Source organism: Arabidopsis thaliana, chromosome 3, assembly GCF_000001735.4.
Source record: "Arabidopsis thaliana chromosome 3, partial sequence".
In the NCBI taxonomy this organism is placed as follows: Eukaryota; Viridiplantae; Streptophyta; class Magnoliopsida; order Brassicales; family Brassicaceae; genus Arabidopsis; species Arabidopsis thaliana.
This window is the reverse complement of record NC_003074.8, coordinates 11203401-11225025: the sequence shown is the minus strand read 5'-3', so window position 1 is coordinate 11225025 and position 21625 is coordinate 11203401. Positions and strand designations below refer to the sequence as shown.

The window sequence follows — 21625 nt, the reverse complement described above, 5'->3', positions numbered from 1 at the left end:
CAAACATGATAGGAATAAGTGGGATCGAAGATAAAGATTCAAGAAGAACAAGTGGGGTCGAAGATAACGATTTAAGCAGCGAACTTCAACCAGAGAATTCTTCAAAAACTCTTCAGGATCGAGAAAGGAACTTCAGAAACAAAACCTATTACTTTGAAATCGCAGAGCTTACTTTGAAATCACCGAGCATATCCAAATCGTGTAAAAAAAAAAGAGATTTTAGATTGTGTAAAAGAGAAGAAGAGATAATTTCATATCGCGTGAATGTGTTGGATTTATGGTTAAGTTTTATTGTGATTTCTTAAAGATATTATGGGTAATTAAGTCATTTGTTAAATTAGTCACAACGTTTTAATCTTTGCCGCTCAATTAAATCGGCATTCAAAATTATTCGTCGGATTCCACTGCGTTCGCCGCAGCGTTTTGACGCAAGTAGCTGCAGCACCCAAATGAACATATATCCTTGTGTTTGATGCAATCGCAACTACATGGAACGACAAAACGAACGACCTAAATATAGTAAAGTAAGCAACATGTTCAAATTGTAATTTTAAAATGAAAAATTGAAATTAACCATGAAAATAATTACATATTTAGTTATTTAAAATATAATCAACATAATTTATTAGTTAACTAATTAAATAAAAACATTGGGTTATCGGTTTGGTTTAGCTTTAAAGTGAACTAAACCGACCCATTTGGGTTGAGAAAAAAACACAATTCAATGGTTTGAATCTAAGCTTGGGTTTGGTTTGGATCAGTTTAGGTTCGGTTGATTCGATCGGTTCGGTTCGGTTAAAATGCCCACCAGATGTTTAGCATCTATTCATTTTGGTGTGGTTAAGTACAATTATATTGCTTTTTATTTTTTTCTCAATACAAGAAAAAAAATCAGATAAATAAATTCACAAACTTACACATTTTCTTCAATTTTTAAAAACAATTCTGAAACTTGAAGTATTAAAAATAATTAGCTAATATTCATATAATTATATCCGCATCGCAATTGTAACAATCACACATTATCCAGTGTCATGCGTTTCACACGAACCGCATTTATTCTGCTTCTTCAACAAACGGTATTAAAACTGCACCCAATCCTATTCACAAAAGACATCTTACAAAACGGCGATATTTTTGACCAAAACACATAAACATCTCTTCCTTTTGAACAATTCAGAAGCAGATGCTTTAGCGAAATCTGCTCTCTTGCTTATTAACGTTTCCTCCCCGTGTGGAGTGTAGTTTTTGTTCTTTCTTATTAATCTAAAACGTTTGATAAAAGAAAAAAATATCTCTTCCTTTTAAATAGTGAACATGGCTAACTCCATATAAAGAGGAGAAATATGTAACTACTTCAGAATATATTTTGATATTTTCATACGTTTCTGAAGTTAAAAACCGGTATACTTCTATTTCCGGGTCAAATGTGTTTTAAATACTTTGTCGACTTCCCAGTAAAACTCCATGAAGCCTTATATTGGGCATAAATGGTTGTGCTGTAAAAAGCATTTACAGTATTAAAATTTTCTACAATCCTAAAATGTGTCAATCAAGCTTTAAGTTTTTTTTAAAATCTACAGTTTCAAGGTGATTGGTTGGACTGTAGATATAGAATTTTTGCTGTAGTTGTTTTGCTGTAACTATGTTTGCTGTAAGTATGTTTGCTGTACCTGTAAGTTTTTTTCTATAGGTATTTTGATAGTAATGCCTAATTGGTAAAGATAGTTCAATATTATGAATTTTAAAATTTTGCAATATAAAATATGATTACAAATGAAATATTTAATAATAATAATAAGTTTCATATATTTATTATACAATTTTTGATGAAAATATATATTATAATATTAAATTTTATATTAACTAAATGAAATATATATTATTCTGTCACTTTTTATTTATGTTATTTATATTAATAAAAATATTGTAAATAGAGAATTAAATATTGTTATATAAAAAAAATGTCTACACCTGTTAAAGCACAAAAAAATGTGTTGTAAAAATTTTAAAAGTTACAGCTAAAAAAGCTAAAAAAGTTGTTTTGGGCTGTGAGATTTTTTAGGAAAGCTAAAGTTTGATTGGTTCGAAATTAGAGCTTTAAGTTTTTTTGGAGCTGTATCATAAAGATACAGCCCAACCATTTACTCCTCTAATTTTTTTCTTTTTTAAGCTGTAAAAACAATATTTCTTAAAGTCTTATTATTTTTCCTGTAGAAATTTTAGAAAAAATATTCAGCTTTTTATTTGTTTTCTCATCCAATCATAACATATTATATACTTTTATCTCTATATATATATATATATACACTAACTATTAAATAAATAAATAGATATTTTTCAACAAATAATAATAATAAGCTGAAAACAACAATGACAAATATACACATAACCATCTATATTATATAAAAGAATATATTGGGCATATTAATAAATTTTCTCATTACGTATGTATATTATAAGTAATATTTTTTAATGTTTATATCAATTTTATAATATATATATTCTATCAGAAAAATGAAAATATAACTTTTATTTCTGATTTTAATTTAACTATTTCAAATAATATTTTTAAAAATTATATAATAACTAGATATAACTAATAATTACTAATCATTTTTTCTTAAGTTACATCCAAAATTTTACAACAAAAACCCTACATCTACAGGTTATAGCTAACACATCTGCACCTAAAAATTTACAGCAATTAATTTACAATTACAGTCCAACCAATCACCCACATTATCATATCCTAAAGTTAGAGAATCCATCTTATAATTATTAAGACAATTATATATATGGAGGAAGTTCAACTCTCTCCCATAACTTGACACATCAGCACATGAGAGCTTGCCAGCTAGACTTTTAAAAAAAAGTAAAACATAATTAGTAATTAATTCAACATATGAACCTATCATAAATCAGAATTTCAATCATCATTCTCTATATTTTTTAAATGAAAAATCTGAAAATCTGAAAATTTGCTGTATAACTAAATCCTTTATATAAAGACTGCATAGTAAAAATAGTTGTTATACGTACCACTTACCATCACAAAAAGTTAATTTTAAACGTTTTAAAGTGTCGACAATTATTAGAAATATGTGGACAAAATAGGTCAAACATGCGGCTAAATCGTCTATGTAGCAATATTTTTTTTTAATAGAGTTTACATATAGCAATATCGTATAGTAAAAACAGATGTTACCATGTTTAGATTATAAGAGGTTAACTAACAATAATGATTAGAAATATGCGGCTAAATGGGTCAAACGTGCGACTATAAAAGCCAAAAACAACCCATGTTTTGTTCAACGTCTTCGAATTCAATATATTTTAAATAAAAGAGCCATATAAATTCTTGCATATAAATGTAATTAATTTGATGTTTTTTGGATAACTGAATTCTATTCTTCTATCTTAACTTAAACGTATCCTTCTTCATATTCCACTCACATATCTTTAATGTCCTATGATTAATATAATTCTCAAATTCTTTCACATTTAAACATAAAAGAAACGGTTAGTGCTATGTTAATGCTACAATAAAGGGGGTCTTTTAATTTCCCAAGAAAAACCAAAACATCTTTAGAAACACTATTTCTTACTTTGTATAAATACTTTAGAAACAAATACTCAAACAAAAATTTACCTTCATATCACTTAAAATCACAATGTCTCTCATAAATCTCTCTAATCTAAATTTAGCTACTTATGTTGCATTTAACGATTTGCAACTTGGAACTTACGTCCAACATGTTATTGGCCATATTGTTAGAATGTGGGAAGTTCATACTGAAATACGTACCGCCAACGACCGTGATGTATTCCTTGGAAACTCACTCCTCCTGCTTGATGAAAAGGTATAATTGTCCAATGACTAGCATATATCTCATATCATACTCATCATATATTTATCTTCTCATCTTTCTAAACAGAATTCCTTAATTCGTTGCTTCATTCCTTCATCACTTGTTGAAAAATACAATAGTATTTTCCAAGAAGGAATGATCTTACAAATTCAAGGGTTTGAAGTTAGGCCATGCATCAAACACACCAAAATCACGGACCACCCTTTTGTCAAAAAATTCAACATGGCTAAAGATAAAATAATATATATGGCTAAAGATAGAGAAAGAGAAATTCAAAGTATACAATTACATACTATGTATACATGTTAACATACTATGTATACATGTTAAATTGTCGACTTTGATGTTCAATAAAATAATATATATAGGGTAAGAAATCAAAATATGAACAAATTAAGTAGCAAATATTAGAAAAATAATAGTTATTTTAAAATACAATTTTACAAAATAACAAAGAGGAGAGCAAAACGAATGTTAAAAACAAAATCAAATTTATTAAAATATGCACGAGTAAGCTAAATGATGTTTTTCTATAATCCTTTACAACTTACTAATACTAAACAAAAAGTATATATAATACACCTATAAATTAGGCTCAAATAAAAAGAAGTGGCTAAACTATGGATTAAATGCGGTACAGTTCAAATACTAACAAAAATATATACATACACATATATATATATATATATATATATATATATATGTAATTTCGTTAGTTACTATTCAAAGCACCGGACTATGCGGTTTCATCAACACACTCAAAGCTTTTACCTATGAGTAAAAATTAACAAACAATATGCAGTGCTTAATAAAAAATATATAGTTTTCATCCTTCGTAATACAATCTTTCTTATAAAATAACATTTGTAGAAAAGAATGATAAACTAAATATATTATAAAAAAAAACAAAAAAAAAACAACAACAAAATCCTGCGCGTAGCGCGGACACTCACCTAATATTAATGAAACAAACCCTCAAGTATATGTAAATCCATTTTAAAACCCTCAATTATATAATTAATGAAAAAATTCCTTAACTAAAAGATTTAAGTGACAAAACCTCTTAAGTACTAATCCATCTATTTAAAACCTCTAAACTATAAACAAAATAAAACCAAAAAAGTTTTCGGATATATTTTAGACCCAGCAAGTAAAGATCTCTTAACCAAAAAGTTCATTCGTCTATAATATTGTCAAAATCTTAAATGATGTTATCAAATAAATATTATTGTATTTTGATTTATTAAAAGATGATATGTATATTTTTTTAGACATAAGAGAATATCATGTTTGTTTTAAAATAGCATTAAAAACGTGGTACAGTAGATTGCAAAATTGAAATGATGAATCAATATAATTAAGGTATGATATCATATATTACATTAAAAAATGAAAATAAATAAATTCATGTATACTTTTAGCAACTAAATTAATTTGAAATAAATATAAGCATAATAATAGAAAACGGTCACACAATCTTGAAATTTTTAAATCTACACTAGCAATTTTTATAAATTTATTGAAGGTTTTTTTCATTAGAATTTTTTAGTTGAGAGGTTTTTCTATTAAAAAATAAGTTGAGGATTTTAAAATGGATCAGTCAAAACTTTTTGTCATTAAAATCCCAATTAATTGATGTTCTTTATATACCATAGGATCAAAACACAAATATACTCCTACTGACTATCATTATTTCTAGAAATTTTCAAAATTTTTATAATCTTTTAAAGAATTGTATACAAGAGTGCCTAGCATTAAATGATATTGGTCAAAACTAGCTAAAAGCAATCACGATATCCACATTTCTATCAGTTAACTGTAAGTACGACACATGCCCAACCCAGACGCACTTTAGACATCAAATATATCTATAAAATAATTTAGAGATATTATTTTCCAGACTTTCTTTCTCTCCTAAAGCATTTATAGTATTTTTTTTTTATGAAAATATTATTTTTTTCTATAAATTTGGAAGTTCAACTTCGAAAATTTTTATATCTGTAAGAAGTAAGATTTATATCGGGTTAAATTCATCTTTTGAAAAAAAGATTTCCTTCGGTCAAACTCAATAATTTTATTTTATAAAAAATATTTAGTTGTAAGTTTTATGATGGGATAAGTATTTTTTTTTTTTGCTTTGGGCCGGCCTTACGACAAGTCGATCATTGACGTATCACTTTTTTTTTGTTAAAGTACATTGACATATCACTTTCGGAAGAGTTTGCCATATATAAGCAGTGTCGAAATTATTAGATGTTTTCATGACTTGGTAGTTGCCTCTAGCGTGACAACTGCCTCTAGCGTTGCCTCAAGCGTGACAACTGCCGTGACAGTGACCTCAACAATTGCTGACAGTTTCTCAATTCTCGTAGTTATTTCAGTTCGTGTTTGAATATTATTATTGAAATACGTAAACATAGATGGATCCGTGGAAGGCATGCACATAGATGGATCCGTGGAAGGCATGCAAATGTAATATTGTAGGCTGCTTACAATAACGTAGTTCATTATAGTATCAATAATATTTACTTGTATATAAATATACAGCAGATTAGATAGCAATATCGTAACTATATGTCTATATAACAGGTGAGTATTAAACGTGACAAGTGTTGTTAAACTTGTTTTCGACATGAAAGTAAAGTAAATTTTAGAAACTTGTGATTTCTTTATAATAGAGTAACCAAACATAGCTAGTAAAATGATCGATACCCTAAAATGTATATAATATTGAAAACCATTGAAACGAATTAATGGGCGAGGTACACTCCATACATGAGAGATAAACAAGGCCGTGAAAAGAACTAATTACTATAGCTTAAGAAACCCAAAGTTAGTGTTTCTTATTGTTTGAACAATTGTAGAGGAAGGCTTGCAAGCATTGCAAAATGATAAAGATGAAATAGTTTTTAAATCAAATGGCAAGCAAAGAGAACTTAACACCATCAAAAGCCGATGGAGATCTCGCTAAGGAAGAACTAGGTCATTGCCACTCCTATATCCCGGCACTAGCGGACAGAATCTGTTAACTATATATAGCATCGTTAGTTATAAGCCATGCGAAACTTTTACTTAACCTTATATTTAAAGGTTTTCAATCAAAATAATCTTGAAAAATACTTGGGTTTATCCCTATGGGTAAACTCTTATATTCACTTCTTTTATTTTAAGCAATTAAAATCTGACACCTAATAATAATAAAAAGAATTTAATTTAATTATAAAACCTAATAATTTGCCATTAAAACGAAAATATGTATCGGTTTGTGTTTATTAGAAAAGGTTAGGGTTAAAATTTTATGATTAAACGAGGTTAAATATCGGTTTGGGTTTAGAAAGTACGATTAGGGTTTAGATTTTATAATTAAACGAATTAAATATTGGTTTAGGTTTATAAACAGATTTAGATTTGACAATTAAACGAGGTTAAATGTCGGTTTGGATTTAGAAAATACGATTAGAGTTTAGTTTTTTTTACGATTAAATGAGTTTAGATGGTGGTTTGGGTTTACAAAAGAGAATTAGGGTTTAGATTTTATAATTAAACGAGATTATATATCGGTTTGGATTTATAATTATAGCTTTAATTTATTATGTAATTTAAATAGGATTTAACATGACATGTTTTTATTGGTTAATGCAAAAGGAGGTGAATAAAAGGATTCACCCCTAGGAGTGAACCCAAGTTTCGTTCAATAACCTTTAAAATCGTCATTTTCTACAATTTTACCTTTCATATCTAAAAGTAAAAATTAATTTTATGAAGTAAAAAAATAATAATACGTAATCTAATTGTTTAAATATTTTTATAAGTTTTTAACGATTATATACGTTATACTTTCAAAATTCTAAAGGTAGATTTAAACTCTTCATTGTTTATTGTGAAAGTTTTGTTTTGATATACCAAAAGTTTCAAACGATCATGAGTACTATTTATCAAACTTTTGCAAACTTACTGTGATGATAACATGTTATATTGCATATTATTTTGATTTTGTCTCATTGATTTGTATTTTTTAGCAGAAATTGACAAGTTGGCTTTTTTTTGGCAGAAAACCCTATACTTAATGATCATATTATTATTTTCATGCTTTTGTGCTCTTGTCGACAACAGTATGGTTAGCTGGAGTTTGATTCGACAATGATGTAGTTTGATGGATTGTTAAATCATTAAGATTTGAAAGCATGCATGAGAAAACGATGAAATAATTAAAATGTTAAATCTTGGTTATCTTCGACATTGTATATCCTTTGAAATCCCTCAATAAAGATACATTCAATTTTTAGTGGTGTTTTCATAAGTGAAAATACAACAAAACAATGTCGGGACAAAGGCAAGTGTTTCATCTCTTACAACTTCATTATGCATTCATAATTATTCGTTCATTCATACATACGTTGATTAATATACTTACTTGTCTATTATATATACAGAAGATTGGATGGCAAGATCGTAATTATAACAGGCGGGGCTAGTGGGATCGGAGCTGAAGCAGCGAGGTTGTTCACGGACCATGGAGCTAAAGTTGTCATCGTTGACTTACAAGAGGAGCTTGGTCAAAACGTCGCCGTTTCGATCGGGCTAGACAAAGCAAGTTTTTACCGTTGCGATATAACGGATGAGACGGAAGTTGAGAACGCCGTTAAGTTCACCGTTGAAAAACACGGAAAGCTTGACGTTCTGTTTAGTAACGCCGGGGTCATGGAACCGCATGGAAGCATTCTTGATTTGGATCTTGAGGCGTTTGATCGAACGATGGCCGTCAACGTTCGCGGTGCGGCTGCGTTTATAAAACATGCAGCGCGTTCGATGGTGGCTAGTGGAACTCGTGGCTCCATTGTTTGTACAACGAGTGTGACGGCTGAGATTGGTGGTCCGGGACCTCACAGTTACACAGCGTCGAAACACGCGCTTCTCGGGTTGGTTCGATCAGCGTGTGGCGGGTTGGGGAAGTACGGGATTAGAGTCAACGGTGTTGCACCGTATGGAGTAGCAACGGGGTTAACTAGCTACAACGAGGAAACTGTGAAGATGGTTGAGGATTACTGTTCAGCCACGGCGATTCTCAAAGGTGTTGTACTTAAAGCTCGACATGTGGCAGATGCAGCTTTGTTTTTGGCTTCTGATGATTCGGTTTATATTAGTGGTCAAAACTTGGGGGTTGACGGCGGTTATAGCGTCGTTAAGCTGACATCGAATTAATAAGTTGTTCGATACTTGTGGTTTGTATGTTAGGCTCTTGAGTTAATATGGCCTCTTCTTGGGCCTTTTACATTGAGTTTGAGTTGTGGTTGTACTTTGGTTTGTGTTCTTCTCATTATAATATCTAAACCATGGAATTTCCATGAAGTGTTTTAAATCGTTTTAACCATGGAATGAAGTATTTGGTTGGTGCACAAAAAGAAAAAAAAAATGTTTTCAAATTTCATTGACATCAACAAAAAAATTTCTAAGACTACATGCACAGCTATGTTTCTAATTCTTAATTAAGAATCCAATTTAAGTTGCACACAACCTCAACTTTTTTTTTTTTTTTGATAAATTCTATAGACTGATCTGTTTAACCTCAGTAAAAACGCACCAAAGTGTTTTAGAGTGGACTTCTCTCCGAAGGAACCACATTGTTTGTCTCGAGTTTGAAATGCTTTCCGACTAATACCGAGTGATAGTCAGGCCGATTGCATTTCTGACTACTATGTAAACCAATTGGGCTACGCCCAACAGACAGACTTCCCAAACAAATTATCATACAACACGGTTTTAATTGACTTCTTCGAAAATTTATATGATGAAATGATATCAAAGTATGTACTTCGTTCAAACATGCCAAAACGGATTTTTTGGCCAAATAAATGGCATTGTGAATATCACTGTACATTACCCTTCCCTAGTGGTTCTTACCCAACTCTTGCAGAAATGATTGTAGGCATGTCATCTCTCTTTTTCCCCTCATTGTTAGCAACATACTGAGTTTCACAGCTTCATATAGTTACGATATTCAACAACCTTGAAACCTAACAAATTGTGTTATCAACAAAAGTGTAAATACTAAATATACACGATTTTGTTCGTCATGCTATCAACATTATTTCCATTGTCAGCATCTGTCAATCGAAGAAGCTTTGGTACTTCTTACACGGCTCATGACTCAACTGAGAACTCGCAATGATTGGCGAGTACAAAATCTCAGCAAAATTTCTCAAGGGTTAATTGGCAAGCACTTTCAAAGCGTACGATAAAAAAAATTAAAGTCTTTATTTGTTCAATAACACTTTTTGGCTTTTATTAATTTAAAAGTCATTATAGTCCCTTTTTTTTAGATACTTTGGTTTCAGTTTTTTCTTAAAGACATGTAAACCTAACTTCAAAAATAAAAGGAATATACATCAATAGTTTTTTTTTTCTCTTCTCCAATATATGAAAACTTCCTAACAAATTCACTACTATTTTTTTTTGTTTTTAAACTATCAACTAATTCACAATTTTTTTTCATGTTCTTTTTAGATCCCCTTCTTTATAGAAAAAAGAATCAAATATTAAATTTGATGCGAAAATGGAAAAAACTGAATGTATAAAACCTTCTCATAAGTTATTTGCTGGAATTTCATCATTCTGTTACAATTCTGGTTTATATTCGGTATAATTTATAATTACAACTCTTATGGTCGCACTATCCAGAGTTTTTTTTTTGTAATCAATAAGATTTGAACAGTCAAACAGATTTGAATAATCAATGTCTCTACAGTCAAAGTCTTTACATCAAAAACTAACTGTCGTTACCAATCACCCCCTAAATCTAACAAGCTTTGAGTTCCCTTTTCCAAACAATGTTAAAACAGTACCTAAGTTTATACAGTTTTTTGTTGTTGTTACCAATCTGATATAAATAGTTAAAGTCTCTACAATCAAAGAATATGCCATTAAAGTCTCTATAGCCAAAAGTAATAACCATTACCAACTGACCCCTAAATCTAGCAAGCTTTAAGATCCTAATTCCTAATTGTGTTTAGAAAAAAAATAGAGTAGAAGTCGCCTTATATAAAGATTGAACAACGAAACAAAACGAAACTAAGAGTAATAAGCAAAAGCCAAAAGTGAAAAGCAAATGAAAACAATGGAAACGATCGGAAGACATGAACGACTAGAGAAAGAGATTCCTCTTTTCGCAAGTTGTATTTTTATTATTGATTTCTTTTTACATAGAACAGTGATGATGAGTTTCGCCTTTCGCAGTCGAGTCGTCATTAGAGGAGCAAGCGTAGAGCCTTTGTGTAATATGTGAGTGCCCAAAGACTAAAAATGTTTCTATAGGTTGGATAATGTAGCAGCACATTCATCTTGTAAACTCCTCTAAGTTCCTACAAAATATAGTATATTGATGATCAATTATATTATCGTGAAACTAGATGTCCAAAGCAAAACTAGGTTAACAAGAATCATACCTGTTGTGGAAAATCACCATTCTCCATTTGCGAGTTGATTAAAACTTTCGCAGCACGATGAACTGGTAATGGATCTCTCTCCATCTGACCACTCATTATTAGAACCATCATTGCTTGTCCCGTATTTACCACATTGGTCTTATTCCCCTCCAAAGAAATATACTTCTTGCCGGGACAAGAGAGAAAACTCTCTCCCCAACCACCTTCATCATTTTGTATCTTAAGAAGGAATTGAACCGCTCGACGGATCGGCTCATAGCTTTGGTAAGTCTTGCCCGCAGCAACTAAACCTCGAACAGCAAAGAAGGTCGCGTATATGAAACACACTCCCCAATTTCCATACCACGAACCATCCGCCATTTGCAAACTCTCTATGTATTTTACTGCCTTTGCTATAAATGTTTCTATTTCTTTTGTTCTGTGCCTTGGAAACTGTTTCATGAAGCGAGTCAACACTACTACTGCTGACCCCGTGCATTCTACATACTCATGCTCGAGTATTGTCTCTTCCATAAACTCTATGGGACTAAGCCACTGCATTTGAATATTTGAAATCATATTTTTCATTTATATCCAAATAAAAATGAAACTTGAACAAATGATTACTACCTCTAGCCACTTTTTCCCACTCGCTCTCTCCCATACAGCTTTACCTCCATTTTCGCTCTGTCAATAAGAGAAATGTATGTTTTCTTTTTGGTTGAATGAGAATTGTGTTACTAATCAGCTTGTGGTGTTTAAAATTAATATAAAAAAAAATGAATGATATGTGATAAGAGTTTAGGTGTTTTGGTTTTGGGAGTTTTCCTTTTAATTTTGTTAAGTCGGTTTGTATGAGGAACTATATAAGGTCCTCTTATAATCAATAAGAAACCGAACTTCCAACAATTAACCTAATTTTCTAAGAGAGACTTGGGTTAAGAGGAAGCTTTGCTTTAATCTTCTTCTACTCTCAAACTATAGCTACGGCTCCTATTACTAGATATAAGTCTAAAGTGTTCTCGTAACAATTACCTGCAAATAGAGAAGCATATTGACGGCATCATAAAGCCTCTCCACGTCCATTTTCTCATCAATGAAATTAGAAGGCATGCTCTCAAAGATCAGGCAGCACTGACCACACACGGGAATTAGTAATCAGATCAATATATTGGGATTGAATGATAGAGAAACACACACCTCTAAACTCTCGGAAGTACAATCTGAAGCTGGCCATCCTTGATCTTTGTCTGAAAAACCCCATCCTCCTTTGGATATGTCTCTAAACATTTTGATATAGTAACCAGGAGGATTCTCTATAAGCTGAGACTTCCTCAAGAAAGAGTATCCCTTTATTAGCATTGATCTTATCTCATCATCAATATCAGCAGCTAACATGACTTTTAGCAACAAAACTGTATCCCATATTTGGCTACCAAAACTCTACACATTATGGAAATAATTTGATGTTATCTCGAAAAAATGATTTAGAGTTCAAACTCTATACATTAGTGAATTCGCATTAGTGCCAAATAAAAATGAACTAACCTGGATTTTTAGGCCGTCCTCCGAAATCCATATGAAACCAGAGACACGAGCAAGATGTTTTTTAAAGTAACCACTCTCGGGACCTTCTGCCCAACAAGCAAGCATATGAAACACCTAAAACATTTTTTTTTTAACCATATAACTTATTAGTATAGATATTATAAGATTCAGTATACATAGTTTTGGTATAAATATCTTAGAGAGATCAATCATATATGTCAACTAGATTCTCTAACTCATGTATAAATATGAATCCCTAAGTGATTAATAAAAGTATCGGTTCATAATCTCTCTATATAACTTTTTGGTTTCTCTTTACAATTGTTTTTTAATTCTTTGTATTTTTTTTTATTTTTTTTTCTATTTTTGATTCTTATACCGTTTACCTTTGGCACACCTCCACCGGTAATGTATTGGGTGGCTTCGTCATGGTAATGGATAAGTTCCAAAGCCCTTCGGATAGCTCTTTCTCTTATGAGCTTCTTGAAAGGCCATCGATTTAAGATATTCTCGGAGAACATGTGAACACTTTTCCAAAACAAGTCTTGTACAAATGTTTGTGGATAGTATAGATCTTCCTGCATCATCATGACATTTTTGAATAGCTAAGTAACCTTACTTTTTTCGTAAGCATACAATGCATTATAGTTATATATTTGACTTAAACTTTTACCTTGGCGCATCGATTCCGAGCTTGACTCCATACAATATCAGCATAAGTTTGAGGATAAAGCTCTTGACGAAGCTGTAGAATGAGGGGTGTTGGAGTAGCTACAAATTTCTTACCATACAAATAAGATAGTGCCATGAAAGTATCACGGAAATAAATCCAAACCGTGCCTGCACGCGTATAGGAAAATAATTAAGGAGCTAAACGAAATTATATTATTTCATCCAAGGTTAGGACACTCCAAGTCCAACGGTCAAACCCTGATCAATAGCACCACGTATAATGAAATAATTATATATTCAAAAAGATTAGAAATATAAGATTATTCAAATCCAAACCTCCATTAATAGGAAAATAAGAAGGAAATAACCAAAACTCTGGCGGTATGGGTTTGCAACCAGACCATTCATACACTCCAAGAACCTAATTAGGGCCAATTACTACCAAATTAAGATGACGATCAAGAAAGGTTAACTTTAGCTGATGATTTTATGACATACCGAAAGGCAAGCTTTTCCAAACAATGGTGTATAGGTAGCACCACCTCGGTCAATGATCCATTTACGAGCCCTTGCACAAGCACTTTTTTTACGATCATGATCAGGATCCACTTCCATAATCCGTAGGCAGATGTAGTTGAGGACCGTGCAGAACATTGAACTATGGCTTTCAACGTCTAGTCCCCACCCACCATCATCGTTCTTGATGATAGGATTTCATTGGAAAAGAATTATAAAAAAAAAATATTGAAGTCATTAGGCAAAAACTATGGATAAGATTAAAAGATATAATGAGTTATGTCTGGCTTTTAATTCAAATTGTTTGTGATTATTTTTGTCGAGGGAAATGTTTGTAGTTCTTGTGTGTTGTGTGTACATATAAGAGAAAGTGTTGTGTTTAGAAATCATCCTTGGTCTTCTATTTTCTTTCTCCCAGATCATATAATTTATATTGGAGGGAATATGTCTCTAATGTTTCATAAGAGACATCATCAATCTTACCAAAAAAAAGAAGAGACATAATCAATTTTTTTCAATAACAGTTTCACCCACATAAAAACTATTTTATTAGTTATCTCAAATTTGGATGTTATACTTTCTAATGAAAATTTTAAAGAGAAATTATATAGTAAGGTACCTAATGGTTTTACATATAACGCAACATCTCTTTGCGATGCTCCTGAGAGAAGATTGTATCAAGATGGCCAGTGATATACAAGCATATGACCTGATATTATTTTGCACCGTTAGTGTATTCTTGTTTTTCTTTTTCTTCCTTTTAACTATAATTCTTTTTACAAATGTTAAGGCGGACTATTTGACACAAAAAATTTGTGTCGAAACGCTACATGTTACTTATGTAAACAATTTTCCGCAATTTTGGTTTGTATGAACCCTAAATAATATCTAATGACAAAAAAAAGAGGGTACTTAAGTGTGCAGCTTACAAAGGGAGCGTTGAAGAACATGCAACCAGAGTTTTCAGCAGGCCAATGTCCATCATCAGACTGTAACGCTGCCATATAGTGTATACCTCTTCTCAGTGTGCCATATTTGCTTCTTCATATGTTATTTTCTCGGCATCCTCTATTTTCACCCGCGGAATGTTTTGTTTGAACTTTTTCTCCCTTAGAAACTGTTTAATAAAAAAAACAATAAAGTTATGTCATATGGCTTGACCAATTTAAAGCTCATGTTTTCTTTGTGTTGTCACCTGCATACGCCACAACAGATCCGCACTAGCTTTGTATTGTGACCTATTGTCGGAGAAATTCCGTCGAGCCTTCTCAACCTCAAAGAGTTCTTCCGGAGAGCATGCATTGGTATCAAACTCCCATATCTGCCTTCCAAGGTAGTTGTTGGTGGTGCACAAGTGAGGGTCATCTCCTGCCTTAGCTCCGATCCTCAGCTTCCACTTTTTGTTATCGATTCTGCTAGACAAAACAAGTCAATGTTTTAAGATATATTTTGATGTATATGTATATGTAATCGAATTTATACTATCAAAGTTTTCTGTTCATGCATGCTAAAATCCCAAAAATTATTAACGTAGTTATTTCCAATTATGTTGAAGAATTTGCCGAAAGTTTTGCTTTTTCTTTAACTTAAAACACAATTTTTTTAGAAATGAATCAAACTCCAGATCTCTTACCCTGATGGCTTGGACTAAAGAGCTTCTATGTAACCTTTACGTGAGCACCGTCAATAAGTACGTAACGCACACATATGTATCGATTTCTATACCAAAGATTGCTCTAAATATATGAAGGCTGTCCAGTGGCGGATGTATTCTAGAAGTGAAACCTAAAAAGACACTTTTAAATAAATATACTTTTCATAAATAGCTTCTGTCTTGTGACAAACAAAAAAAAGCTTATGTCTAAGTGTAACCTTTACGTGAGCACCCGTCTATGTGATTATGGAGGAATAAGTAACGCAAATATATCCATTTATGTACCAAAGATTGCTCTAAATATATGCAGAGCCATCCAGTGGCGGATATAATGTAAAAGTTGAGATCTAAAAAGATGAAATCTGTAAAGACACTAATTTTTTTAAATTTTCATAAATATATTTTTCACCTTTAATATAATTTTAAAATTTGAAATCTAAAAAGACACTAAACTTTTTAAATCACTTCTAAATATACTTAGGTACGTACATATATTAATAATATTCAAAATATATATTTTTAATTAGAAAAAGGCACAATTGCAACTCACAATATAAATGTAAACTGTTCATAAAAATAATTTTAAAAATTACATATCTAAATATATATTTAATATTAAAATAGAGAAAATTGGATATACTTTTTTAGTAATAAATTACCCTTAGTAGTGGATAAATAAAATTTAAGAGAGTTTTAAGAAAATAAAAATCAGAAAACATGTTGACAAGTAAAGATGAAGAAGAGTTAAAGAATAAATTTTGTGATTTCGTCGAAAATTGTTAGTTTTTGAGATAGTTGAAATTCCTTCTAAAACATTTAGAATGTGTTTTCTATCTTTAGGGTAAATTCTGAAAACAAATAATATAGAACATGTATTTTACTCATTGTACATGTTCTACACATTTTGGAATTGACATATGTTCTAAAAATTTCAGAATTGAATTTGAAATGTTCTACGGAATTTAGAAATTCTACAGTTTACTCTATTTTTACGAAATTTTTGTATATGTATTATACGGATTACTCTATGATCTATGATTTCTAGATTATATTTTCTACACTTTACCTATGTTCTGCATAAATAAGAATATATGTTCTACTAAAATTAAAAAATACATTCTACAAAATTTTGAATTCCATGAAAATAGGAATCAGCTAAAGAAAAATAAAGAAACTAAATCTAAAAATTAGAAAAATTCTTTATGAGTTACAGAACTAAGAAGTTTTGGACTATGTTCAAAAATTATGGAATTGATCGGGTATAATCGATTTTTGTTTTTAGTTTTATAAAATCTAGTACACCAGAATTTATTAGAAAAGGTATATATTGACATTTTTGATCAAAAAGATATTTTCAATTTCTCCTGAAAATATAATATATTTGAAAATTTTACTGTTAGATATTTTATATGCTAACGACGGTCATGCGTTTCAATTTGATAATATATATATTATTCGAGATGCATGCATACAAAATGCTCTCAGATTTGAGATCTAAAATGCTCTGGAAACTTGACAATGTGATCTTTCTAACAATGTAAAGAAAGTCTTATGGTTCATTATGGTTGGACAGAAAACGGCTTCCTGTACGTACACAAAACCGGACCCAAATATAAAAGAAGAAAGTAGCAGACAGAATGAAGATCTTATTATTGAACTCGACGTTCGACCGTTTACAGAATGTATTTTCACAGCCGAGCCTCGTTTGAGAGATAGAATAAACACAAAACTACACAAGTCGATTGCCGAGCTTATGTCTTTGACTCCGAATGGGAACATTCTTGTACTTTTCCCGTCCGATCTCAAGTGTCCTTTTCTGATATTTTTCTGTCAGTATTTATAGTACTTCAATGATGGTACAAGATACGATTTTCTGAGCGATGTGGGACTCCTATATAAGTCGATTCCTTCTGGAAGGTGGGCTTTTACTCTGCTATGGGCCGCGGCTTCTTCTAACGGGCTGACCTTCACCTCCCTTTACTGATTTTGTTGGTGAATCTTTGTTGGGCTCTGGAATGTTATTTGGGGCGAAGCCCATATCCAACACTTCCGAAGTTGGTCACTATGTAGATTGGATCTGCACGGATACGACTAGGACACACTGTTTTTCTTGTGGTTAGATTTAGATGTCAACCATTTTTCTAGACCGGTTTGAACCCTTCTTTGAATGTTTTACCGTGACTGTCAAACCGTCTCTTTCTTTTTATTTTTTCCTTTTTTCTATCTTACGTTTTCTTAATTTCTCTTATATATATATATATATATATATATATATATATTTTTGTAGAAACTTCATCGATGTCGAGAGTCCTTCACCTTTATATTTACACAAAGTTAAGCTGCAAGTGCACATGTAATCGTAAAACTGAATGTTTAAAGTCATGCATGATACGTTACTTAACTAACGCATGTAACATCGCATCTCGACCAACAACTAAAGCGAATTTGGTCTGTTTGCAAAGCTCTATAACTAAGTGGTGTGTGCTCGTTATGACGCAAGGCTGATATGTAACCTTAGTTCCGAAAATAGGTTTGCACGAATACCACTCCTACCCATTTAGATCAGCAGCTATATCACGAATCTAACTACAATTCATTAAGTGAAAGATGTCCAAGAAGAATTCTTAATAGAAAGTAACCCTAGATCCATCAACTACTCGAATCAATATGATTATTTGTTTTGGTTGATATGGTCAGACATGAACTTTCTTTGTTAAATTATTTAGTTATGCGATTGGTGATAATTCATATAGCTAACCATTAGTTTTATTTATAAACTCAAACCGACATATAATTCTAATATTTATAGTATTGTGTTAATTGTTATATGAATTAGTATTTTACATTAGCATTGTACAGATTACCTAAACTTCTTTCAAAGTGACAAGTATTACTGATGAATGTATAACTCTTTTTATGTATTATCCAAGTATTATTGGTTATGTGTTTTTATTTAATTTGTTTTCTCTCTAAAAAATTTGTTTTTCTTTACGATTGCGCTGTACATATAGCTTTGTACAGACAACGCTGTACAGATAGCACTTGTAACGCCCGTGAACCGGAAAATCGGTTAGGGTTTGTTTTTTAAATCATCCGGTTTAATTGGTTGGGTTAATTGAAAACCCTAGAGTGTGCCTATAAAAGAAGGAAACTCGAAATTAGGGCTTTGGTTAGCCACTTTTCGTTTTATAAAGGAGAAAAAGAGAGAAAAGGAGAAGGAGCAGAATCGTTAGGGTTTGGGAGAAATCAGTTTCGTCATATCAAATCGTGGTTAAAGGTAACGAATTTTGGTATAATTATTCCCAAGTCCTTTATCGTTATCCTCCAGTTTACAGAATTGGATTTGGATTAAAATTGGTTGAGTTATTCGCAGTTTCGTGAAATACGTTTTCTCAGACGCGAATTAGGACCAGCGGAGATTGAAACTGAGATCGTGGTCTCGTCTGTTTTCCGATCGATACGAGATTTGGTGGGCAGCTTTGTGACGTCTGCAGCTAGGATTTCACCGGAACGATTGAATAGTTAACGGTTAGGTTGTATTTTAGGGTTTCATCTTTGAGACGGTTTGTTTCTGGTTTTTCCTGTCCAGTTTGCTTCAAGGTTGCTTTTGGTTGTGGACTTGTTGCAGGACGTTTCTGGACTGTCTCAGACGCAAGGAGAGTCTCTCCTGGGTTTAATTGCTATTAGAATCATTTTGTTAAGGTGAGTGCGTGACCATGAACTTATCTGAGCGATAAGGTTGTGTGATTTGTTTTGTGTGATGATATGTAGGTGTGGTGAATGTGTTTTGGGTGAATTGTTCAATGACTGGTTTGTTTGTATTGTATTCGTGATTATACCTTTTTATTTGCTTGTGTGTATAGCTCGTAGATGGGAGGATCGCCTCACTAAATATTTATGATAATACTTACGCATCTCATTGTTTTGTTGATGCAGGTAAAGATAAAGTGTGATCGTGGAATCATGGCAAGGAAGAGAGGATGATCTAGGAACTCGTTTGTTTTATTTTTGGTGTTTTTGATTATTGGAACCCGGTTAGGATTGTTAGTTATTCTTGGTTTTGTTGGACGAATTATTTATTTATTCATAAAATAGTATTTTTGACTTGCGGTTTAATTAGATATTTATGGGAATATTTAATTATATTTTTTTTTCTAAAAAATGGGTCGGGTTGTTTCAGCACTGTATAGATACAACCGCATAGATTGCTTCGTACTGATTGCGCTGTACAGATTAAGCTGTAAAGATTGTATTTATATCTCTAGTTTCACAATTACAGTAAAATAAAATTTAAAAATTATTAAACAAAATGCATATCAATTGATAGAGAAAAAAACATAGATTTTTATTTATATGATCAATTTTAAAAAAATAAAATTTACAAACAAGTATTTTAGTTCTTAAAATCTTAAGGAATGAAATGTAATAAGAAAGAAAAACAAAAACAAAAAAAAACTATGACCTACTCTTTCTCTCTCTCGCACGTTTTTTCTGTCTCCCTTACATCTCTCTCTCTCACGAAAAAAACGTATCATGACTATATTACATATTATAAATAGTATATGTACTACTTTTCTAATTAAGTTTGCAAAAATACTCTTTTTATTAGGTGGCAAATTCTGGTTAGTTAGATTAAGAAAAAGTGAATAATAGGATTTATCCCTAGAAATGACCCAATAATTTTCAATCAATTAAATAAAAAGTGTGTTCAATGTCTCATATCGTCTAAAATATTTAAAAAATTACTCAAAATTATATTATAAATAAGTTAAAATGAATCCAAATATGAATGAAAAAGAATTTTGACTTATTAAGTATCCAAATTTAAAAGTTCTATATTAAGTTTAATTTTTATCGGATATATTAAGTTTCAATTTTTAAAAATGATTAAATAATATAATATATATATATATATATATATATTTAAAATCAATCAAAAGTTTAAGATATGATTAATATTTATAAACAGTTTAAAATAACATGAGATATGTTATATTGCGGAAACAATTTTTAAATTTGGTAGGTCATGTTTAAACAACATTTATAACATGTTTAAATTATCATTCTATCATTTTGTTAACACTACCAATTTTAGACATATCAAAATGATTTATCTAATTAAGATTGTGTAAAACAAAAATTGTTCCATCAAATCCTAGGATAATTTTCCAAATTTTCACTTAGAAATCAGGTTAATAGAATAACATGCAACGTCAGCTTAAAATACCGCACAATTATGTCATATACTGTATATAGGTTTATTTTATTTATTCTTCTTTTACATGGTATAAGTTTAACTTTAATTTGGTCAATTTATTATTTACTAAATGAGTACCCGCGCTATGCGCGGGTTTTCTTTCATAAGATTTTGTTTGCGGAAACACAAACAAATTCATATTATTCAAGTTTTTCTTTGAATTATGTAGTACATTTAGAAAGTCCAAGATTCATGAGAATGTAGATTGATCCACGAGAGGTTACAATCAGAGTCGCTCCTAATATTTAGTTGGCAACAAAAAGAAAAAAGTTTGGACATGTTTTAATGAGTAGAAATGAAGGGAGAAGGGTTCGAACCCTTGCAAGACATAACATCATGTTTTACACTAGCAACAAAACATATCAAAGAGGATAATTGAGCCCTCACCTAATTTAAGGGATGATCAAAGTTAGTTTAACTACACAATAAAATGACTGTGTGTGTAATTGGTGAGGTGGGTTTTGGTAGTGACATTTTTGCAAATGCGTTTAAATGTTTCATTTGTAACCTCTGCAACATGATCATGTCTACCGTCATTGTTAGAACAATAAGCGAGAGACCAATTATTTTGGTACTACTTCATGAACAAAAGCTTAGCTGAGAACTTACATTACAAGTAGTCTGTTTGGGAGGCTTTCTTATTTCTCTTGAATTTGCAAATTACTGTAAAATTGTTCGGCATTTG

The 21625-nt window shown here is 31.1% G+C and overlaps 2 protein-coding genes across 2 annotated transcripts; one reads left to right on the top strand and one right to left on the bottom strand.

The window, feature by feature from the left end:
• Window positions 1-8159: 8159 nt before the first annotated feature.
• On the top strand, window positions 8160-9074 carry AT3G29260 (NAD(P)-binding Rossmann-fold superfamily protein; the record flags this gene model as incomplete). The annotated part of the gene is made up of 2 exons (NM_113850.1): window positions 8160-8205; window positions 8309-9074. The coding sequence occupies exons 1-2, from the start codon at window positions 8192-8194 to the stop codon at window positions 9072-9074; spliced, it is 780 nt and encodes a 259-aa protein (NP_189571.1). The 5' UTR covers window positions 8160-8191.
• Window positions 9075-11116: 2042 nt separating this feature from the next.
• AT3G29255 (Putative pentacyclic triterpene synthase 7) lies at window positions 11117-15440 on the bottom strand (the record flags this gene model as incomplete). The annotated part of the gene is made up of 13 exons (NM_001161181.1): window positions 11117-11230; window positions 11315-11848; window positions 11924-11980; window positions 12329-12427; window positions 12494-12736; window positions 12842-12955; window positions 13228-13419; window positions 13515-13681; window positions 13850-13934; window positions 14012-14212; window positions 14959-15026; window positions 15108-15146; window positions 15233-15440. Coding segments are annotated over 13 exons (2121 nt in total), but the record flags the coding sequence as incomplete, so codon positions are not given.
• Between the last annotated feature and the right edge of the window lie 6185 nt (window positions 15441-21625).